At 34.2% G+C, this 18,271-nt stretch overlaps 1 protein-coding gene across 1 annotated transcript; it reads left to right on the top strand.

Annotated features, from left to right (window-relative positions):
• Nucleotides 1–1,140: 1,140 nt before the first annotated feature.
• Nucleotides 1,141–14,662, top strand: LOC145585530 (DNA replication ATP-dependent helicase/nuclease JHS1-like). Its single transcript, XM_081642230.1, has 34 exons — nt 1,141–1,888; nt 2,407–2,571; nt 2,655–2,888; nt 2,973–3,038; nt 3,222–3,431; nt 3,568–3,618; nt 3,699–3,760; nt 4,313–4,445; nt 4,595–4,705; nt 4,814–4,910; nt 5,055–5,137; nt 5,434–5,499; nt 5,846–6,001; nt 6,112–6,167; nt 6,252–6,309; nt 6,390–6,500; nt 6,587–6,643; nt 7,810–7,944; nt 8,033–8,272; nt 8,982–9,056; nt 9,193–9,314; nt 9,405–9,477; nt 9,556–9,660; nt 9,780–9,947; nt 10,946–11,015; nt 11,096–11,247; nt 11,730–11,807; nt 11,886–11,978; nt 12,084–12,221; nt 12,315–12,354; nt 12,444–12,517; nt 12,664–12,801; nt 13,468–13,587; nt 14,279–14,662. The coding sequence occupies exons 1-34, from the start codon at nt 1,319–1,321 to the stop codon at nt 14,435–14,437; spliced, it is 4,266 nt and encodes a 1,421-aa protein (XP_081498356.1). The 5' UTR covers nt 1,141–1,318; the 3' UTR covers nt 14,438–14,662.
• The last annotated feature ends 3,609 nt before the right edge of the window (nt 14,663–18,271 follow it).

Raw genomic sequence — 18,271 nt, 5'->3', positions numbered from 1 at the left:
TTTATTACTCAATATGTGCTAATGCTTATTGATTTGGATTTGGATTAAAAGTTTAAACATTTACATAGTAACAAGTTTTTATATTATTGATATTTTAAAGTAATATCTAATTAATGGTTGGCTAATGTTAAATAGAGACTACAAATAATTTTATGATAATGGGGAAGTTAATATTCCTACGTCTCGTTAATTCTCCAATCCAAATTAAAATCCTAATTCCAAATAACCTTTTATGTTGGCTTTTTTTTTTTTTTTTTTTTTTTTTTTTTTTTTTTTTATGCCAAGAGCTTTACCACACCTATCTCCTGCCTATGTCCTACCACCATTTGACAACCATTCCACCACCAACTTGCCCTTTTCACCACCAAAACCCTCCACCATTTAACCACAAATCGCAACCACTCCACCACCCACTTAAACATCTTATCTCTATGCTCATGACCCCCTTTATAATCTTCGGCCTCCTCCCTAAAATGAACCACCACATAGTCAATCATAACCCTCTTGCATCACCCTCTATTGCTTTTACTTCCTTTATTACTACCTAGGCTGCTTCTTTCGCAATCTTCCTTATTATTTCTCCTCACTCGACCTAAACATATAGCCCAACACCTCCTCTCTTTCTTCCTTGATTCCACCTTACTCATTGTTTATATAAGGAAATTGAAATTAAACTTAGTCTTAAAATTCTAATTTGATTTTATGCATAATGTTAGGATGGTGATTGAGTGGTAATAGAATGGTGGTGAGATCAAGAAAATAGTAGTTGGAAAGAAGAAATAAAGGATGAAAATCGTGCCTTTTAATGATGGTACTCATATGTGCTTTGCAGTCAAAAGCTAAAAGCGGTGATTAATGATCGGAATCCAAACTAGATACCAATCAACAAAAAATAGAAATAACCAATATATAAAAGGTGTTGTTTAATAATTTTTCTCAATTTTAATTAGTAACTCTTGTCTTTATTTACTTGACAAGTTTAATATATTCCGTGCATTAACACATGTACATTTTAATATTATATGAAGTAACAATCAATAACTCCGGATCAAACGACCCCAAAGAGAATGACAATTACGACCTAGGTTTTTTCATAATACTCATTGCTCAATCTTCTTCAATGTATCATTGCACAAAAAAAAAAAAAGTTTAGGCGGGAAAACCGAAAAATCAAAACATAAATAAACACCCAGCATCCCGCGCAAACCATTTTCTCTCTCCTCAGTAGCTAAACTGGTATTCACTGTGAGTTCTTCTGACCGCCATAGACGACCTTAGAGAGAGAAACAGAGGTTTTTAGAGAGAGAAACATAGAAGCATGCCGCCAAGGAAGAAATCAAACGCATCATCTTCTTCAGCATCCAAAAAAACCACTCAAAACACCAACTCTCAGCCTGCTAAGTATGGTATCCAGCACTTTTTTGGCCGTCTTTCTCAAAACCCTAGTAAGAATAAGTCTACTGATTCCCCTCAAAATCCTAAACCCAGTTCAAATTCCCAGATTTCGGAACCACCCAATGGATCGAAGACTGGAAATGGGTCGAATTCGGGTTCAATTGGGGGAAGTAAAAATGGGGTTATACAGCAAATTAAGGTTCAGAAGGATGTAAAGGAAGTGGGTTTAGCTGCTTCTGATCAAAACCCTAGAAATGGGTCGGAATTGAAAAGGGGTGGAAATGAAGTTTCTGAGAAAATTAGGGTTTCTAAGAATGTGGGGTTGTCTTCTGTTGATGACCAAAACCCTAAAAATGGGTCGAAATTGGGATCTGATAATACTCCGCCTGAAAATTTGTTGGTGGATTTGACTAATTCGGATGATGTTTTCGAGGTTTCGCCGGAAGTTGCCAAGTCCATGCCCAGAAAACGTTTCAAGTTTTCTCCAGGAATGGTAATTGTTCATTTGTTCATAATTGCAGCATACTAATGTGAAGTTACTTTGTAATTTGACATCTGATAATTGTAATGTTGTTTTAAATCATGTAGCTTTTGTTTGTCAAAATGCCCTTAGACATGCTGATTTTACTCCCCTACTTAATTAACTTCAATGCTTTGCAACTGTAAGCAAAGAATCATGATCAACTCGGAATGATTTTCGTGGGCGATTGCCAAAAATGTTCTCTGTGTGTTCTAATGTCTAAATATATGCATTTCAAAGTATTGCTGCCATTCTAAATTATATATGTCCAATTAACTAATTTGTGTTATTATATGCTTACCTTTATTATCAGTTTTGAATACCAAATTACCATTGTAATAACTAACCACTCCTTAGTATGTCCGTGGTACCTTGAATAAAATGTACTTTTGGAACGGAAGTTGTAATTTTTTTTGTTGTTGTTGAGAGTTATGAGAAAAGGTGTAGATTCTAGAATTCAATTGATATGTGGTGGTGTATTGATGATGTAGTTAATAAAGCAAAGTCAGGATGATAGGGAGGAGGTAACATGGAAGATTTCCCCTGTGAATGAGCGCCTTCAAGCCATTTCTAAGCTTGCTCCTGATGTGGTGAAAGCTCTAGCTGAGGCTTCAAGGCTCAATTCTTGCTCTTTCCAGCAATTGTCTGATAATGATGTAAGAATATTGATTTTAATAGTTAACACCCTCTCATCCATCTTTTAAACATTAGTCAATGCATTTAAAGTTGGAAATTTCAGAATCGGCACTGTAAGGAGAGCAAAGTTTATGAAGAACATGTCATGCCTAGAACTGAGACACTTGGAAAATCAACCTCTGTATCAAATGTTACTGTGTGTAACAAGGCAAGTAATGGTCATGCTACAAACATGAATGGCCAACATGGCAATGCGGCAGATTTGAATAATTCAGATGCTATTTGTTCTCAGAGCCCTTTTAGAACTCCACCTTCCTTGTCATATCGACATGATAAGGTAACAAGCTTTCCATGGCATTTATGTTTACCCTAAATGTTTTTCATGAGACTATCTTTATGATGGTTCATATTTCTAGCGCAGCCAAACGAAAATGCTGCAAATAAAGACAGTTTAAGAGAATGGGCGGGATTAAGGCATCACAAAAAGGTGATTTTCTTGAAGTATATCTATGGTGCCTAAAATTACCGTTCTTTTTTTTTTTTTTTTTTTTTTTTTTTTTTTTTTTTTTTATCTTATGTGGAATTCCATGTGGTCTTGGAAAAATTTGCATGATTTATTGAAAAGTATAATTAGACAAACTCAGGATTATCTATACATGACTTTTTTCAGGCCCTGCTTGAACTTCTAGATCAAGTAGAGAATGCAATTTCAGTTGAAGGGTCAGTTTTGGTTGAACACCAGGTACATGCCTCCGGTGTTTGCAATAAAATTAGCGATGAGAGACCTGCAAAGGATAATTTTACTGTAAATAAAGTGGCAATAAAAGCACAAGAGGAGGCTAATTTGCAAACTTCTGATCCATATTTTCTTGTTTTAGAGGTATGTGTCTAACATCAAGTGCTCTATTAAGTATTAAGGGAACTGCATTTCTTCACCCTTCCCCTATCTTTGTTGTTTCCATTAAAGCCATTGTTTGAGAATTTAGTTGGTCTTTTGCATTGTTTGTTTTTGGTAGGTCAATGAGAAATGTGCTACTACGTCAGAAGGAGCTCAGTGTTCACTGAAGGTATTTTCATGATTTAATATGCTTATGTTTTCTACTAAATATCAAACTGTAATACATCACAATCAATGTTCTTTCTTTAGGTCCTTCGTGTGCTTAATGAGCGAAGTGGGGAGGAACAATGTGTAAATCTGTGGGATGACTGGTAAGCAAATAATTTTCGCCTTTGGGTTACAACTCTGCAGACATTTAGTCGCTTGCCTTATTTTTAATCATGTTTGTATCTGTGTGATGCCTGACGAGTTGATAATTGCCATTAAGTTGTATGTAATTAAAATCTGATTCCACCTTTCTTTGTAGCTTATTATTAATACATATGTTAGTGCCAACTGATATTCTTACCTCTGTTCTTCTGAATTTTTATCGATCAATTTATTTCTCTGCTATAAGTTGACATTTGTAGCTGACAAAGGTTGACTTATATATGTCCATCTGAAGATTTAAAGCCGTGTATCAGTTGCTGATATTGTGTGATTGTTTGTGACTTGAATTTCCTTTTGTCTCCAATTTACTGATCACTCTATAATTGATATCCTATGCACTTATCCAAGTCAGCAAAGAGCTACTGTATGTGGCCATTAGCTATTCGATGATGATATATAGTTAAAATAGTTGAATTCTTGATCCTATAAGATGGAAAAAAATGCAAGTGTTGTGCCTAAAATAGTTAGATGTTATTTTGTTGTTACTTATGCAGGTTCTACAGTGTGATTGAGCCTGGAGACTCCATAAGAGTTGTTGGAGAATTTGATAACCAGGGGAATTGCAACGTAAATCACGACAATAATCTTCTCGTAATTCATCCAAATCTACTACTTTCGGGAACTCGGGTAATTTTCTTCTTTTTATTTTAAACCCATGCATTATCTTGGGCCAAACTTCTCTTTGGTTTGAATAGTAGTCTCAAGCTTTATATTTATTCAATATTTTCTTAGAAAAGGATTTTATATTAGCTGTAAAGAAACTGACTTTCTTTTAGGTTGCGGGTAGTTTCAGCTGTCCTAGGCGAGCAGTTTTGGATGAGAGGTTAAAATGTAGTGAATCTTCAACTGCAGCATTAACTGGCACCTTGCTGCATCAAATCTTTCAGGTCTTGCTTCTAATGTCAGTTTCTGTGTTTAGGCTTTCTATACTAAGCAAAGTTTAGGAGTAGGTTTTGTAAGCACTTGTGATTTAAAGGAAACTCTGTAATTTTTAGGCTGGGCTTCTGATGGAGAGTCCCACAATAGAATCGCTTCAGGAATTTGCAAAGATTGTTCTTCAAAAAAATATCGAAGGCTTGTATGCATGTGGAGGTGAGATCTTTAAAATTTTGAGGTCCTTCCCTACTCTTTTTTCAAAGCGTTGACCATATTTTTCTTCATTTTGAACATCTTGAAGAATATATTTCATAGCTTTTGCTCATACTTAATAATACAATCTATTGGGTGGACTTGCAGTACATGAAAAAGATATGCGCGAAACCTTAAATGATGCAATTCCAAGGATATGCAATTGGATAGCACTCTTTCTAGATTCACAGGTTGAGCATTCCCTTATCACTAAGAATATTGAATTGTTAGCACTTTAACTCTTGGGGAAGTTCTTAATCTGTAAACTGTAGTCAGAAATCCTTTTTTGTAATGCTATCTCAAAATGCATTAGCTGCTTTCGGAATATATAGGGTTCTCAATGTGTAATGAGCTCGTGCTGAAAAAAAAAATCTGGAGTTGTTTTCATCTTGTCACTGTGCTCAGACCTTGTATGGTCCATGTTTATTTGAATATCTGTTTTGGTGTTTGGCAGAAAATCTCTGATCTAGTTTTAAAATTGTTGCAGATATCCAGTGCACCTGCAGTTGATTTTGGACCCAATGATGGACCGATAAGGATGAGCATATGTGATGTAAGACATCTTTGTTGAATGCTCTCACTGTTGTTTCATCAGTTTTCTACTTTACATCTTCTCTGCAACCTGTGTAGTTATGAAACCTGGGTAGTTTTTTTTAAGCTGTCGTCATTAGAATATGTTGTCACAAGTGCTGGATCAGTTTGTGGCAGACTGGCAGGTTTTTAATTTACTTTACAACTGCTGAATCAACTATGGAACATGCGTCATTGCAGTTGTTAATTTTTTTTTTCTTATTATAGTCTTGAGCTCGAGTTCTGGTATTTGCAGATTTACAATGCACCTGATATGATACATGCTGTATATTGATCCTTACTTTAGAAACTTAATTTTTTGTGAGCAGGTAGTTGATATAGAGGAAATGGCATGGGCACCAAAATATGGCTTGAAAGGAGTGATTGATGCTTCCCTCCGAGTACAGATTCTCTCAAATTCCAGAAAAACTAATGAAAAGATAATACCCCTGGAGTTTAAAACTGGTAAAGCAACTAGTGGCCAGGCAAGTTACCTTCTGACGAATTATAATTCTTGGAGATTTAAAACCAATTTCATCAAAATGTATTTTCCTTTATTTATTTATTTTTTTCTTGGCTGGACGATTTTTTTCAGTCCCTGACAGAACACTCTGCACAGCTAATTCTATACACTCTTCTCTTGTCCGAGAGGTGGGTATTTTGCTTTTCTTTATTTGTTTAAAAAGAATTTCGGTACGTGAGAATAAATATGCTGATATATCCTGTGTTTGTTAGATATATGCAGAAGATTGATTCTGGTCTTCTATATTACCTGTCGACTGATCAGACATTGGTAAGCTTTGGAAATTTCTTTCAGTAAATATAAATTCTATATTTACAATCTAATTTGCAAATGCTTCAAATTTTGCAAAGGGAGCCAAGGTTCGGAGATCAGACTTGATTGGATTAATCATGCGTCGCAATGAACTAGCACATAGCATCATTAAGGCTTCGAAGGTGCAACAACTGCCATCAATGCTCCAGGTATTGCAGCTATTACATAGAACTTTGCAAGTTCATTTGACTTTCCTTAATTTAGTAATCCATTACTTTGAATTCCAATCTTGTAGAGTCCAAACATGTGTAGAAATTGTCGCCACCTCAATGCTTGTTCCATTTATCACAAGGTAAATTTCCGACCTTTTCAGCCTGTAGACAGTTAATTCCTTAATCAATTGTATTTGATGACTTCATCATTTCTTCACTTTAACCTCTGGAAATTATTTTTGTGTGTTAAATATACATACTGGAGTGGAGTGTTCTCAGATATTACTTATGGACAAATTTTTTACAGAGTATTTCGTTTTCTGTGGTCAATACTTTGTTCACTTGGGTGTTTATAGATGATTGTGACCTCTTAGCTCCTGATGACCGAGTTTTGATTTTTCTCAACATAGAGCTGTTTCATGTTCTTTCTTCCAATCTAAGTAGAAATTACTATATGGTGATTATGTTTTCAATGCCTTTTATTTTTAGTCATTTCACATGCAGGTTTTGACTATTGACATTAGATACAGATTTAGTATCTTTGAAACCAAGCTATTCTGAATCAGGAAAACCTTGTCTAATTAGCATTTATTTACTCCTTGCTGTCTTTCTTGTAAGATACTCTTGTCAGACACTATGATCAAGTCACTTATTGTGCATACGTTTGATGCTATTGGCATTGTTGAAATGTTGAACATACATATATGAAGCAATATCACAATGATCTCATTTTTAAGTACTTGTAGAGTTATAATAGTAAAGTATGTAAACCATATTTCCAGGGTTAGATATACTTTCTGCATAATTCTTTTCTCTCTGTCAATCCTTGTTATCTATAAATTAGTGTATCACTGCTTTCATTATCCACTTGTTGATTTATTTATTTATTTTTTTCTTCTGGGGCTATATCTTTTATTTGGACCATGATACAAGTATGTATCTTTTGTATGGTATACAGGTGTTGGATCGTTATCCTTCTTTAGTTGTTTGTAACTTATATCAAAGTTTCTTAAGGTCAGAATCATGTCAAAGTATCTGGTACTCATTGGGGTAATCTGAGTAAAAAAAGGCCAAGCAAAGAATCTGAGTTGCTAGGAGATTAGATATGCTAGATGGAACCCAATGTAATGTTTGGATTTTTGTCTCATTGCCTCTAGAATTTAGTCTGATTATAGGAATCTATATATTTATTTGGAAGGTAATGCTTGGTTCATTTAGCTTCACAAAGTAAACAAGTCACCTTTTCAGATATAACATCCAAACTTGTCAGCAACATCTATGCTAACTCTAATGCTGGATGCCTTAGGTGCATGGTGGAAGTGCTGAGAGCAGTGGGTTGGGAGAACTTTTTGAGTCACTTACTGATCATTTAACAACCACTCATAAAGTTTTCTTCAAACAATGGGATCGGTTAATTGACCTAGAAGCTAAAGAGTTGCAGGTATGTGCTGCTTATCCATAGTATTATTAGTTGGTGAGTCACTGTTTATAATTCCAGAATTAATTTATGTGATTTTTATATTTTTCAGCTTCCCAAATTTGAGAGAGGAAGATCATATGATTCAAAGAGTGAAAACTTCTCTAGCTGCCTGTCTTCGATTGTTCTTGATGCCTCTGATGAGCTTCATCTACAAACATGTACCAAAGATGAACGCTTTGTTTATCGATTTGTGCACAAGGATAATCTCATTTCTAATAGGAAAGATAACCAAGATTCTAATTTGGCAGAGAATGACTTACATTCCAGTCTCCGTAGTGGTGATCGTGTGGTATGTCCCTTCATTCGTATTATTTCACAAAGATAAGAATTATCAAAATTTTGCTGCCCCAAAACATAGTTAATATTTCAAAAATATGGCTGAACTTGCTCTGGAATATCCACATAAAAAATATCCATGAGGGTGATACAATTCAATATATGCATTTCCTAGAATTTTCCATTTCCAAAGTGTACTGAAGATTTAGGGACAGGACCGAGGGAGTACCTAGCTCATCATAAGTTAAATTCATATTAACTCCATAGCAAATCAGTCTGGAAAAGTTTATCATTGCATCTGTTGAAAGTAGTAATGTGTTAAAGCCTGGTTTAAGCCAGATTGCTAAATTTCTCACCATTGATCAATCTATGAATATTTTTTCTCCTCACATGTCTGGTTTAATGGCTCTTCCTATACCAAGCAAAGTGTATATTGTTTAGCTGTATGATACAACTCTTGTCTTCTGTGGACTACATAATTCAATCTCAAGTTATTTCTTATATTAGTGGGATCTGCATTTAATATCTGCACCTTGTTTTACTTAGCTATTTAAAAGAGAAGGGAAGATAATTTGTCAAGGACCACAGAAAGTACTGTCCTGTTTGAATTCTTACCCTTTTCTGCAGAGCTTGCATAGTCTGACCTTTTTTAGACACAAATCATCACTTATATTTCTCCAGTAGTTGCTTGTTAACTAATATTACTTTGTATCCTTAAACAGATTTTGAGCACTGAGTCCAACAATCTTGCTGTTGCAAGTGGTATTATCACAGATATCAGTCGCTCTCGTGTTTCAGTAAGGACAGACTCTGCATATTTTATTTCCTGTTTTTCATAATTTCTATTATTATTTTGTTATGAGGCATGGTCTAAATGTTTCTAATTGTGCCCCATGTTAAATGTACTCATTTTTTTCTTCACTTTAAAATTAGGTTTCATGTTCTAAGCGCTTGCGGCTTCCAAGAAGTACCATATCTTCAATGTCACAGGATCTTTGTCAGGAGGTCTGGCGGATAGAGAAAGATGAGTTTGCTACATCCTTTGCTACCATGAGGTGACTCTCTGAAGTGCTGACGCATTCTTAAGCTGTGTTATAAATCTGGTTGTACAATTACACTAAATGCGTGCTTCTTTTTCCCTTAAGGTTCAATCTGGTACAGCTTTTTCTGTTTAGTGCACAAAGTGATCGTTTGAGGAAGCTAATTGTGGATCTTGAGGTAGGTCTTAGTTCCATTTACAGCTTTTCAGTTTGATATAGATATTCTATGTTTTAATTCTAAAATGCTGTTCCCTAGGCTCCTAGATTTGACAGTGGGTCTATACTTAGCCAAGATCCTGCTATATCCTACATTTGGTCTGAGAAAAATTTAAATGCTGATCAACGTAGAGCAATCATCAAGGTGAAACTTTATTTTATGATCCCCCCTCCCCCCTTCTTTATTTTCCGGCGTACTGGACTATTTAATGTGCTTCTGGTTGGTGTTCTCTGGTAAGGTAATTAACCTAGTTTCTTATGCAGATACTTACAGCAAAAGATTACGCTCTTATTCTGGGAATGCCTGGGACTGGAAAAACATCCACTATGGTATATGCTGTCAAGGCTTTGTTGATGAGAGGATCATCTATTTTGCTTACATCATACACTAATTCAGCTGTTGATAATTTGCTTATCAAACTCAAAACTCAGGTTATTTCTGTTGTAACTACATCTTGTAAAGGAAGGGAAAGAGTGAAATTATTTGCCTCAATTTCGTGCTTCTGTGTGCATTGTGTGTGTATTCACTAAATCATATTGGATTATGTTTTTTTTTTTTTTTTTTTTTTTTTTTTTTTTTTTTTTTTGGGAGCTGGACTATGTTCCATTTTAAAGGTTGCATCACATTTCTTCTGTATCATAATGAGGGATTTACCCTTAAGGTCTTGAACTTATTGATAATTTCACGTTTTCACCTTATCATGTATGTCCAGCTTCTGAGAAAACTCCATTTGTGCTGTAGATATTTTTTGTTTCCCCTGTTATTTCTTGTTATTATGAATTTACATATTGGCACTTTGGCAGAGTTTGGGATCAGATATGAAGTTTTGTCCTTTAAGTCTTGAGTTATGATCACAGTTTGAGCCACAAAAATTAAGCTTGGCATATGTTGAATTGAATTTAAGCCTTTTCCCAGTATAAGGATCCTTTAAATCATACACAAAACCTTTAAATAGGTGACCCACATGGATTTCGAGCTAGATGTCATTATATACGCAGTTATAATGTATATGAGATGAACCAAGCTCAAATTGTTTAGGAATGGCTTGGTTCTTGGACATCCTGCTTATCAACTTTGGTTGGATTTTGATGTCATCAAGGTCTCTGAAGATATTTTCTGTGGTATTAATGCGGGATCTCACTCGTCACAATGTTTGAACTCCTATATATTCTGCAGCAGTTTACTGCTTGTTTTTGCTGGGTCTTGTCTGATACATAGCATATTCATAATGTAACTGGTTATATGGTCTTTACTAGTTATATGATCACCTTAAGCACTTTATCTTTTATGTACAATCAAAATCAGCTATTACTGGAAGTGCAGCTCCATTAAAAAAAGTCTCCATTATGTGGCCATGCTTCTAGTATACTCTGCAGTTTATTTTTTTTAAAATTATTTTTTAAACCCTAACTGAAGGTGGATTTCTCAGGAAATAGACTTTTTACGTATTGGGCGAAGTGAAGCTGTGCACAAAGAAGTTCAAGGGCATTGTCTGTCAGGTTTTTGCTTTACTCCTAAATTATTTTGTAAAGATGACTTCAATCTCAGAAGGATAATTTCTGAATCTATTTTCTGACAGACATGGACATTCACAGTGTGGATGAAATCAAATTGAAGCTGGATCGAGTCAAAGTTGTTGCAGTTACCTGTCTAGGAATAACCAGTCCCTTGCTTGCAAATAAAAAATTTGATGTCTGCATAATCGATGAAGCTGGACAGACTAGCTTGCCGGTATGTGCTGCTGGTTTTACCATGTGTCATAGCTTGCTCTTAAAGAAGACTGCATTGTTTTTTTATTAAGTATTTTTTATTATTATGTTATATAAATTCTACTTTGAACCAAAACTCTAAACCATGATACTTATGCTGCTGTTTATGAGAATATAAATCAAATATTACCTTTATTATAAATTTCCTAGTTAATATGAAGTATGCTGAAGATTGCAGTATGGGAGTTTTTTTTTTCTTTTTGGAGGGAAAGGGGGTAGGGAATAGGAAAGTGAAGGTTAAAATTCGTAAAATCAACTGCTTTTGATGCCTTGCTGAGGCTCAGGGTAGATTAGCACATTTCTATGTATAAATTGCCACTTCAGAGTTTTCTGGAATATTTAATTATGGAAAGAAGAGGATCTCTGTCCTTGGTTGCATTTTGATTAAAATAAACTGGTGATGCAGAATTAAAGCTGTTTTCACTAACTTTTTTATGATGTTAGGTATCATTAGGGCCATTGATGTTTTCAACCAAGTTTGTCCTTGTTGGGGATCATTATCAGTTGCCACCGTTAGTGAAGGTATGCACTATATGACTTTCAATTCAGCTGTTTCAGTTTTCCCTCTCAGAAGGCCTGAATTACTTTGAATCTTTATAGAGTGCAGAGGCTCGAGAAAATGGAATGTCAGTAAGTTTGTTTCGTAGGCTATCAGAAGGACATCCTCAAGCAATATCAGCATTGCAAAGTCAGGTCAATCTTTAAATTTTTGAGTGAAATATGCTCACATGTCTGCAGATTCCTGACGTATCAGTGTATCACCAACAATACTGAATTTGTACATGTTCCCGTGTATAGTATCGTATGTGTGCAGGTGTCATGAAACTGTCAAATGCCCTTATATATGGCGATAAATTGCGTTGTGGTTCTCCAGATGTGGAAAATGCAAAGCTTAAGTTATCAAATAAAGGTCCTATGTCCCCATGGTTGAAAGAGGTATTGATTGATAATATTTTTTTGGGTTATCTACATATTATTATTAGTCATTAACATTCTCACTGCAATTGCGGCTTTTGCTGATAATAACAGGTTTTAGATGCAGACAAACCAGTAATATTTATTAACACAGGTCTGCTACTCTGCTGAATATATATTCTAGTTTCAGTTATATACTGATGATGTGTCCTATATCTTACAAAATGAGCTTTCATTTGATAGATATTTTACCTGCTTTGGAGACAAAGGATAAGAAGACTGTAAATAACCCAATTGAAGCTTATCTTGTAGCAGAGGTAAGGAGTTTTAGGGTATCTTCCTACGCAATCATATGTTAAACAATCAAAATTTTGTTAGTTGTCTGGCTGTGTCTTCAGCGGCAAATTTCCATTTTTGCAAGTTAGGGATTCTTAATTTTCTAACTTTCAAGTATTTATTGTAGATCACAGAGGCATTAACTAATCATGGAGTTGAAAAGGAGGAAATTGGGATCATTACACCTTACAACTCCCAAGCAACTCTGGTCCGTCATGTTCTAAATATGGAAGCTGTTGAGGTCCACACAATCGACAAATACCAGGTTACAAATCCTATATGCTTTTGGATATCTATATAATTATGACTTATTGAAATGCCTTCAATTGTCTTAAGTTGATTACTTTATTTTTGGTTTGGCAAAGAATAATTGAATGTGCATTGTCAAGTAGCAGAAGATGGAGCAACAGGCATCAATTATGTGTGATAGATAGTTATGAAGTCGAAGAAGTCTCATCTTAGGCCTTGTTACTCAGATTTTTTATTGAACCTCAAGTATTTGAACCAAAATCACAGTTATACTTAAAAATAGCTCAGTCCAACACTTAAACTTGCACCTGTCTTTGACACAAGTAGTCAAGTTTGAGTTGCATGTTCTTTTCCTGTATGTCCCCAGTTCATAAGAACTTTTAATCATATAGATGAATTTCTGTTTAAGAATAGGACTTTATCATGTTCCTGGGTTGCTGCTCCAGTCTAGGCCTTCTTTAAAACTTATTACTAATGTGCTTCTGTTCTTCTAAGATTTGTTGCATGAACAAGCCTTCATGAAAACTTGCAAGGCTGTTAACGGTTATTTTAATATATTTTATATCAGTTGATTGGCAGCTCCTTGAATTATTCTAGCTTGTCAATTTCATCAAGGAGTTTAATGATGAGCTATTAGTAAGCCACATTAAAATTTGATTTCTTATACTTATTCGTTTGTTAGGGAAGAGATAAGGATTGCATAATATTGTCCTTTGTTCGGTCATCTCAAAATCCAAGGAACTGCTCATCTACACTACTTGATGATTGGCATAGAATCAACGTGGCTTTGACACGTGCTAAGGTTTGTCTTCTTTGGTCTAATCCTTGATATCCTGTTGTATGACCCGTTGATTCCATCTGAGATTGTGGAGAAACATCCATTGAATATCTGGTAATTATACCACTCTTGTTTTGTTCACCAGTAAATCTAACGAGGGTACTGCATTAAGTGAATGAATAACAGTAGTTTGTTTTTAAATGGACATAATGAGATCAGTAGAAGATAACTGCAAGGTTACAGCAGCTTCAAGAAATCAAATATTATCCTTGTGTACACGATACTTATTCCTTGGGCATCCAAGTGACTAGCAATTGCATCGAAAACACCAATACAACCTAAGGGAGTAGCACTGCCCATTAAAGAATCAAGATAGATGCAAAGGCCGTCATAAATGCTCTAAACTACATTAAAATGTACCCTGATATGCAAGTAAAAAGTGTTAGAAAAAACACTTAACAGTGAAAGATATTGCGTAGGCATTTGTCAGGCGAACTTATCTTACCTGGACTTTAACCTCAAGTACATGGTCAAATATCTGATTTCAATACAATTTTGTGCTTATATTACATTATACAGGGGTTACTGGTTCATACAGACTTCAAAACCTAAGCCTTTGGCAATGCCAGCCTACCTGCCTACCTTCAAGCTCGTGATGTGCCATCATATTCATAGAACTCATATCCTGAAATTATCAATGTTTGTGTTTGTGCAGAAGAAGCTAATAATGGTGGGTTCGTGCAAAACTCTTTCAACAGTTCCACTTCTAAAGCTTCTCATTGAGAAAGTTGAAGAACAGTCCGGGATTTTTTGTATCACCAGGAAGGATTTCGAGCCCAAGACAGAGTTGAAGCGATGCTCTCACATTAGATGAGTGTACATATTTAAGCACACGTGCAATCGCGCATGTATCAATTTTGACAGTTATTGAAATTTCCAATTTTTTTATATGATTTTTGGAAATCTGTATAGAGACCCTCCAGTCCCAGATTTTGTATCATATAAGGACTTGGGAAGTGGAGCGGTGTTTCGTAACAAAAAAAATGTGTATAGTAATTAGGAAATTATGGTCAAGTTGAAGCACAACTGTTAATTTTTGGAAGGGAAATATAAGAAAATGCATTTTTTTTTTGCTATGAACTTCCTACTTTAAACTTTGTTTGCATTTCTACCAAAGTAAACTTCATAAAGATAGGAAGAACAAAATCTGCTGCGACATAATCCTTTTTTTCAGGATCTTAAACTTAATGGTGACAAAAATCAAAAGATCAAGATGCCAGATTTCAGAAATGACAGTAGCTTTTTAAAACATTGCTAGTTTAAGATCTAATCATTCAAATGTCATTGTGTTTTACCTCAGTTTAAGATCCCCCATACTCAAATGGCTCACATTTTTTGTACAAACATAATAGTGCTAAACTTCTGAGGTTCTGAGTGATGCTCAACCAGGAGTAAGTGACTTGTGTTTACAAGTTACTCATCCTTAATGTAGTCATACTACAAGCTTAGTCTCTGTAAAGGTATCTGATAAAACTGGAACGACACATGGACTAAACCTCTAGTAAGTAACGACATAACTTAAAAGCCTGTAAAACAAATACAAAATGGTACATACTCAATGGAACATCATTAATCTTTTACCGTTACATAAAATTCAATTATTTATTCCTCATTAGAAAATACACATGTGCACGACTAAAATCCTGAACTAATATGAACAATTTACCTAGTTGTATTAAAAAATGTCATCTTCATTCATTTATGCATACTATTAAATTTGATTTTACATACAGATTGCTGCAAAGTTAGCATGTCTTGTTCTTCCGACCTATACTTTATTACATTCCTCTTTGATTTAATAATATGGGATGAGATCCAAGAGAGTGCAGTAAGATAGTGGATTCTCCTTGGGAATATGAAAAACCAAAATTCCCTTTTACTACCCACTCTTGGAATTACATTTTGATGCCTTTGGTTTATTCCAATTTTATGTGAGTATTCTGTCCAAAAAATTAACTTTATGTCTTTGTCCTTTTTACTTGTTTTTTACATTATTACTATAATCAATCAAACACCATAAGGTTAGTAACAATTATTCGATGCGTCTTTACTCAAATATAGAGTAGATAGTATTTTATTCAAGAATTCGAGTACCACTATTCAATACTTTAATCAACTAACCTAATTAAAATATTGCGGAGTACTTGTTGGCAGGGCTCTCGAATGGTTGAAATTTCTTACATAGTGTTTATTTGAGTTATAGTGCTTAATTTGGTAAATAAATGATAGTAATTTCTTGCATTTATTTATTAGGGCCTACTTTTTAAGAATAGAACATAGCCTCTAAAATGTTTAAAACGGCCCTTTTTGTTGGTATATTACAAATTGACCGCACTGACTTACAAGTTGTGTAGGCAGATCAAAAGGGAGATCCATTTGACAAGCTCAAAATTTACTGATCCGAGGCTCTAGTTTTGGTAACATACGCTTGTCTTTGGTTGGCACAGCAGTGCCCAAATTAAAAAATATGGATTAAAAAAAAAAAGATTTTCTGGAAGAAGATAACATATACTGTTATTAATATTCAATACTTGTAGTAAAATACTTTGCACCAATGCACCATGCACCTGATGACGTGATTTAATCATTTAATGTACATTACCCAACATGAGTAGTATTTTTTTATTTTCTTAAATTTAATTTTCCTCTCCAATTTCTTTTTTGTTGCTTTTGTGTTATTTTTTTGTACTATTTCAATAAACACATTTATCTTAATAATATATAAATACATACTATTTAAAAGTGGTATGTAAAAATTACTGTACATATTGCATGAGCGTAACAAACAAATGAACAATATCTCATATACTCGTATGTATATACCTCGCATATGTTTTTTTTAAGAAATGAAGAGAGTATAATTAGCCTTGAGATGTTTACTTAAGAGTTGATTAACAATTGACTTGATAGTTGATCTTGCTGACTAAGACTGACACCTTTCATCCAATCAACGTGGAATTTTGAAAATTAGTCCTAGAAACGTTGGATTGAGTCATAGTTATCTGTATTTTCTGAGATCAATCTTTGTGATTTTTTTTTTTTTTTTTTTTTTTTTTTGGAGACGATCAATTCTATTGACTATAAGCGATAAGCATTGTGGGAGCTGTTTTGGACCTTTTGGTACCTTAGGCATGCTTGACAAGTCCTCTTCCAACCACTATATAATAGACAACAGTGTGTATAATGTCTATAGTCTATAGTCTTTACATATGTGGCTTTGTTGTCGATTTCGATTGTCGATTGTTATTGATTGATGGTACTAATATAAAAACATGATATCAAATTTCCACTTATGGATTCAGGCTAGATTGATTGATTGATTAATCTCTACTTACCAGAACATCTATGACTCAATTTGTAGTTGTATTATCTTGATTTTACGACTAAGTTAAGCCTTATAAAACAACACATGTGAGCATTATCCCACATTGAGAATACACAATATCTATCTTCATATTGTGATACAAGTATAATTTTGAGATAAAATTCCTAAGTTTTGTAAAATAAACTCTCTCTTATTAACGTAACCATTATTACGAGTAAATCAATTCTAAATAACATGTTAAACATCAATGAAAAGCCATTAATTATATAATATAATGCTATACATGGTCCAATATAACAACTCCTCACACCTTTTGGTAACAACTCTAGAGGTTGAGAATTTTTCATCGAGCTTCATCTAGTGGTCACAAAGTTAATTCATGATACAAGTATTAATGACAACTTATAAGATGAACTTTTTTTTTTGGTTTTTTTTTGGCATATTATGTCATATGAAAATGACATAAATAGTGTACGTAAGTTGATGATACAATGTTCCAACATGCAATTGACGGGCCTAGATATATTGCATGCTACTAGGAAAGTGAGAGGGGATGTCATTGAAAGAGTAGCTTCTCACTTTTAGAGTTGTCCTTGACCACTAAGCAAAAAATATTGACGTTAAGGTAGAAAATGTTAAAAAAAAAAAAGGAGTCCCCCATGTCCCTACACATCATATAATAAGTTACATCAAAATGGTTCACTAATTAAGATAGAATTTCTTATAGAAATTACTCGGATCCTTCCTATCATCACAAGTCGAGTTATAGTCATACTGATAGTGTAATAATTCTATATCATGTATGTATGATTTGCCATTGCTGACAAATTGTACTTTATTTTCCAATGGAGAACGACTTTGATCCACACAAAAAATTAGTATGACTTCAAACTTGTAAATAGGTATAGTACTCCATACAATTTTTTTTTTTTTTTTTTTTTTTTTTTTTTTTTTTTTTTTTTTTTTTGGATTAACATTCATTTATGTCCAATTGCTTGAACTCTTGAAGTGTATGGCAACAGGGCCTGTTCTATTAAGATTATTTTTAGTTCAGTTCAGCTCCAATAAGTTTATTTCAATTCTTAATTTCCTTCTCTCATAAAATAATTTGTTCACTTCAGTTCAGTTCAGCTTCAATAAGTTTAATTCAATTTATTTCAATTCAGTTCAGTTCAGTCAATCAAAACAGGCCCTTAGTAACGTTTGTTACTCTACATAAAATGCGTTTGGCGGAGGTCACATGATCATCATTACTCTCATTAGTAGTGATGTGCTTGATTCTTGTTCTAGTCTCCTTTTACTAATGGTTAATCAAATATCTTA

This window comes from Chenopodium album, chromosome 16, assembly GCF_948465745.1.
Source record: "Chenopodium album chromosome 16, dcCheAlbu1.1, whole genome shotgun sequence".
Taxonomy (NCBI): Eukaryota; Viridiplantae; Streptophyta; class Magnoliopsida; order Caryophyllales; family Amaranthaceae; genus Chenopodium; species Chenopodium album.
The sequence above is the reverse complement of the archived record's forward strand: the minus strand, read 5'-3'. Positions and strand labels throughout refer to the sequence as shown.